We start from the raw sequence: 6,062 nt of genomic DNA on the forward strand, positions 1-6,062 counted from the left end.
TTTTTTTTTTTTTTTAGCATGAAGTTATTTTCTGAGTTGGAGAGACAAGGAACAGTAAATTCTATAGTTGTCTCCCAAATGATAGCTGGAACGTTTCTTAAACTGCAGTGAGAAAGTTTGAAGATTTTAAGATTTCCTAATGTATGTATTTTTCATCTGAGTTGGAAAAAGCCTTGCAAAATGTAATATTTTCAGAAGTTCATAGGGTCCCAAGATTTTCAGATCATGTACCTCAAGCTGTTCATGTAGTCTTCTCTGCACTTCGATTTGCATCTGTATTGCTTCACTTATCTGCAAGCTTCTGATATGTAAAATCCTATGTTAGTGCAAAGTATATTCAAGGGACACAGACACACACACACACATATATTCTGAGGAGTAAATAAATGGAGGAATAATGAAGTTCTTTCGTGCTCTCACTTGCTTGTCTGGGAGCTGAGGTTTGTATTGCTCATGAGTGCTCCGTTTGCTTCAGATGTCCTCTCTCCTGCCACTGCTGCCATGCAACCAATTCTCAGTAATTTAATTTTGTGGTTCCTAGATTGCCTCTCATTACTAGGGAAGTACAATGGAACTTTATAACATTCGCTTACTGATCTTGCTGGTCCCAATATTAGTTTGTCCATGTAGATTCTTACTGAGTCTGTATTTCTGCAAGCCAAAAGAAGGATTAGCTTTTGTAGAATCTTAGAGAACTTTGAAATGACATTTGGGCAGGCTTTGGCAATGCACCTGAAGATGGCTTTTGAGGTGGTACAAGGTAAGGCCTGGAATTCCCATTAGCTTCATTACTGTTTTTGGTGTAGCCTCTGCAAGATAGAAAGTCAGGAGTTAGCAAAATCTTTTGTGTGAGATAGTTTATGTGATATTCCTTGAATCTGATCGAGCTTTGTGTATACTCACTGTCTGCTCCACCAAGCTGGTTGACTGCTTCTATGAAGCGTTCATGCAGTTCTGGTGTCCATTTCAATCTAGGCTTAGCGTCAGTTGAAAGAACTAGTCCTGTATCTCCATGCCCATTCCCACCTTGCAAGAACAAATGCCTTTCCAAAGGACTGGGCATCCATGAAGAAGGGAAACTGCTGTTTCCTTGGTGTTGGTGGTTGTGGTAATACATTTCCTGTTATTAAAACAATATATAGTTGAATTCTAGATATAAGATGAGAAAAATGAAACTAAAATTTTACTCAAATATGATAAATGTTTACCTCTCTTTTTCCTTTTTCTTCTTTTTCTGATAATCCACGTCTGAGGAGCTTGTTATCCTAGCTGCGTACGTTGTTGGTACTGTACTTCTGAGCACCCTCTCCTGATAACTGGAGGTAAAGAAAGCTTTACTATGCTTCCCCTTCTACTACTCTACTTCTCCTTTGACCAGCTAGCTCTTACTAGGTGCAGGTTGCCTGGGGCTGTCATTATAATGGCAAAGCTTGAAGATGTGGAGGCATATATAGAATCTCGGACAGAACTGGACAGAAAACTCTGATCCAATCCAATGTTCACAGCGACTTGAAATGAGATCCTGTTCTTTGCTTTGCGTACACTGTGGGGGCCCTGTCCCACAACTCCACTTTCCATTCTCAGACAGCACTCTTCTCATTTCAATTCCTCTGCACTACAAGTTACGCCTTGCCATAGGTGCAAGAATTGATCCGCGGAAGCTTTTGTGTATTTTCGCGTTGGTCCCTCTGGGCCTCTGGGGGAAAGCGAGAACCTTATTCTCTAATATAGAAAAGTAAAAGAGGAATTTTATGACCCAGGCAGGCCAGGGAATCCCTCCCTCCCTCCTGGATTCTTATGACCCCATGTCAAAACTTGGGAAGTTACTTGGTTGCATGCCGAAGCTGATGATGGAGCAGCCATAAATTCATTCATGAGCTCGCAGATCAGGATTAATTCCGAGGATGGAAGATAATAGAAAAAATTTGGTTGTTACCTAACTGTAACCCTTTGTTGGCAGCCAGAGAAATGGAACTTATGCACGTAACCATGTTTCTTAAATTTGTGAGAGAGAGATAAGATTCTGTTGACTTGGCATATCTAGAAACTGGGGAAAAAAAAAGGAAGAAGAATAAAAATAAAATATTATTTGTGGGTAGATGCTCCTCCTTGGTGTCTGGGGATCGTTTGAAAGAAAGGAATGGAATAAGGAATACAATTCTTGTTTGTTCCTTTTGGTAAGTTAGGTACTTATTCGGTACTTATTCAACCTAGTTAATACGGTTGAGAGAGAGAGAGAGAGAGCCCCCAAAAAGTTTCTCTTGTGTGAGTCCGAGAGTTTGTTAAGACTTGACAACTGGTCCCACACCGACGAATCTAAGGATTAGAGACGAGGAAAAGAGAAGATAAAAGATTTTACGTACTTGTGCTTCCATGCTTGCTTCGGTCGAACAATTGGACAGGTCACGGCCATTGGGACTTTGGAATGGTCACCCGTGACCCGGCCCTTGACTTTGCCTTCTCTGGGTTCTCACGTACGATGTGGATAATTTTTTGATGCATGGGCATATAAAGAGTAAGAACGCTACCGATAATGTTGTATATATCGAAATACATAAAAAAGTGAAGTCGAAGCATGGGTAATAAAAAATGTCATACAAGCAAGGGAGGCTGTGTTCACTGTTCCATCTTTAGGACATGCATACCATAAAACATACCAATAGTTTTTCATTTTATCAGATACATCTGGTTGGATTTTCAGGCTTTAAACCCATGAAATAGTGCAAATTAATGTTGTTTCTTCAAGAAGCTTCATACTGTTACAATCACTATCTAAGGTTGATTCCTCTCCATTCAGAGATGATCTTCTCTGTCTCATTTTGTAATAACTGCTAATATGGAGTTTATTTAGACAAGGTTGTTGGGAAATCGAATCAATTGTTGTCATTGTTGGCAATCGTATTGTGATGGAGTCATATTGAAGGGACCGCAATCAATTCCTTGGTCTAATTTAATTTAATTAGATCGGTTCAAGTTCATTGGTCTAATTCAATTGAATTAGATTGGTCCAATTTTATTGGTTCAATTTCAAAATGGAACCCATTGGATTGGTTCAATTTCAAACTACTAATGGTGGGACCAGCTCAACATGTTTTTTAAGTTAAAATAGATATTATATTCTGATATGAGTTTCTGACATAAGTGAGCAATTAATGCCCAAGAAGACTTAAAGGGTCACTCCGTCCAAAAGAAAGAAAAAAAACTAAAAAGAAGGTGGGACCCTCCTATACAACAGAATTGCTATTTTTCTCAAAGATAGATGACAGCAGGGCATTGCATTAAGTGTTTTGCAGGCATTCAAGTGTTTTGCAGGCCAGAGTCCGAGATGGAATAGAAGTGAAACTGTTCTTTTGAAATTGAATTTTGATATAACAGGTTTCCTTTGCGTGTGACGTTACGGAATCAAGAAAAGAGTCCGATAAGTCGAGACCGAGTATAAGAGGGAGTTTTGTAGCTTTTCCTTAAAAAGATTCTGGGCTGCAGATTCGTTAAAAGAAAAATTGAAGGCAGCCAAGAAAAACAAGAAGCAGAACCGAGAAAGAGAAAGAGAGAGAGGAAGAGAAGCAACCTTGAGAGAGAGATCCAAAAGGTTGAGATGTTGATGGTTTGAGCATGTTCTTCTATATGTCAAGCAAGCAATCATCAACGGGGTTTACACAGGCTGAGGTAACCCGTATCTGAAATCCCTATTTTTATATTCTAGAGTGTTTATTGTTGAGAAACTCTAGATCAATGGTGTATTGGGTTGGGATTTTATTTTATTGATTTAAAATTGTGAACCTAACAAGTTGGGGCTTGTCTAGGGTGTGGGGTTGTTGCCCTTGTCTGAGTTGCATCTCAGATTGAAGCAGGGATAAGTTCCTGGACCGTTGTAGCGGTTAAAAAGTTGAGTATTGGGGAAATACGAAACCCTATATGGGTATTCCTCCGTGGAGTAGGCACTTTAGCTGAACCACGTATATCTGGTGTTATTGTCTCGCATTTATTTTTCTACATATATTTGAAGTGCGTGTTGTGCAGAGTGGTGGGACACTGTCTGGTAGACTCAGCCACATTGTGGTGTGAGGTGGACGTGTCGTTGTTTGCGTGATTGGTAATTACGGGATTGCCCCGGCCAATCTAGAACTTGAAAATTGGAAGTTATTGCTGGGTTGCAATTAAGGAAATTTTTGAAACCACTGATTCACCCCCCCTCTCAGTGTCAACCTGGGGACATCAAAGGTATCTTAACATATTTATATAAACATAAGGAATGCCATTCTGTATCATCAGTGGACAGTGGAGAATAAATGCATATAGAATAGAGAGAGAGAGAGAGAATACAGATCAAATCTTCCGCCACCCACCACAATCTACGACTGACTAACAACACCACCTACGCAAGATAGCAAATGACGACATTTGTTCAAATTGTAAATCTCTTCTTTAATGAGACAGATGATCTTGTTTTATGAGAAATTTGAAAATGGGAGCTAGCTTCCCCTTTCAGGCATAGAGGGTGGAGATGCTTCAATATTAGAAGAAAGTTATGTATATACACACCCACTCAATCTGGAAGTTATTGATGAGCATATGAGGTCAAAAGAAGGATCGATCATTGAGAATGGAAAACAATGTGGAGCTCCCTTCCCCTGTTTCAGTAACAAGTTCATTTGTCACGTCTATATTAATTGGGTATTTTAAGAAAGAATTAAGATGAATTGATTCTCATATTTCCCCAAATATTTTATTCAGTTTAGGAGAATCAGCAAAGATGGGAGCCCTTTTTAACATAAAAGTGTATGCAAAATGCATGGCTAACAACTAGTTTGCTGGCCATTGGCATATGGACAGAGGAATAATTAAATTGCACAAAGAGGTGTTGTGATTTGGTAGCTCTCACAAACTACTACTACTACTGCATTAGTTCAGTCGCTATATATTCAAAAGAGTATCTGTTTGAGAGCAATCAGTTGGAAGACCAATGGATTACCATTGGCCTTAGCCCTGTGTTCGGAACAAATTCTCACCATGCCATCAGATTCCTATACAATGATCAATACAGTACCCACTACCCACCACCACCACCCCCACCTTCCCCCAACTCAAAAAAGCATTACGTGCAATACCAATTGTATCTTAATTAATCCAGACTAAAAACCTTGCTTAAACATGATCAACTTGCAATTTAGCAATGATTAATCAATTCAGATGGTGTAGACCTATTTCTGAACCGCAGATATCATTTTTCCCATTTTCATTGTCATTATTGCCATTCATCTTTGTCACCATCTTGCCCTTGTCGTCCAAACAATTTGGGACTTATGTTAATGGATCTTGTTATGCTTCTGCAACTTGGACCATTTTATTTAGATTAAAAATTGCCAAATTTTCTCTAAAACAACCCATTAAATAGCATTAAGAAGGGGGGGGGGGCAATAATGTGTAATTACAGTGCTAGCTACAAGGCCCACCTCAGGAAATAGACATGAAGACATGACTTTCATTCCTTGTCCCTCTGTAAGATTAGGACTCAAAAGTCTTTCCTGCAATGGTACAAGCTAGGGGTGTCAATTCCTAAACCGAACCGGTAAAACCGGCCGGACCGAACCGATAACAACCCGGACCGAACCGAACCGAAGCCTTATTGGTTCGGTTCGGTTCGGTTTCGAGTATTGTAACCCCAAAACCAAACCGAACCGCACCGAAAACCGGATGAACCCGAAACCAAACCGAAACCGGCTCAAAACCCGGACCGAAACCGAAACCAAACCGGTAAGAAACCGAAACACTCCAAAATTCATTAAAAAAATTAAAATTTGAATAGTTTTGTATACATTTGTATGAAAAATCGAATTCAAACTAGACCAAAAATCAAAACCAACCCGGTTACAAATCGATTTAAGAAATCGAAGTTCAACAATTCATCATTTGGTTGTTTCCTAATGGCTTCATACCGGTTTAAAAAACCGATCCAAACCGAAATGAACCTAATAAATCAAAACCGGTACCAACCCGAACCCAAACCGCACCGAAACCGACACCGGACCGAAACCGATAAATCCTTATTGGGTCGGTTTCGG

At 39.6% G+C, this 6,062-nt stretch overlaps 1 protein-coding gene across 2 annotated transcripts; it reads right to left on the minus strand.

Annotated features, from left to right (window-relative positions):
• Positions 1-95: 95 nt before the first annotated feature.
• Positions 96-1,348, minus strand: LOC122068288 (myb-related protein 1-like). Of its 2 annotated transcripts, none has more exons than XM_042632158.1 (6): positions 1,209-1,348; positions 904-1,120; positions 733-809; positions 594-651; positions 421-493; positions 96-301 (listed from the first exon to the last, which is right to left on the minus strand). In XM_042632158.1, exons 2-6 carry the CDS (start codon positions 1,115-1,117, stop codon positions 127-129), a joined length of 597 nt encoding a protein of 198 aa, XP_042488092.1. In that variant the 5' UTR covers positions 1,118-1,120; positions 1,209-1,348; the 3' UTR covers positions 96-126. The 2 variants fall into 2 exon arrangements, with proteins under 2 accessions (XP_042488092.1, XP_042488091.1); XM_042632157.1 differs by having other exon boundaries at positions 421-496.
• Between the last annotated feature and the right edge of the window lie 4,714 nt (positions 1,349-6,062).

This window comes from Macadamia integrifolia, unplaced genomic scaffold (assembly GCF_013358625.1).
Source record: "Macadamia integrifolia cultivar HAES 741 unplaced genomic scaffold, SCU_Mint_v3 scaffold3678, whole genome shotgun sequence".
Taxonomy (NCBI): Eukaryota; Viridiplantae; Streptophyta; class Magnoliopsida; order Proteales; family Proteaceae; genus Macadamia; species Macadamia integrifolia.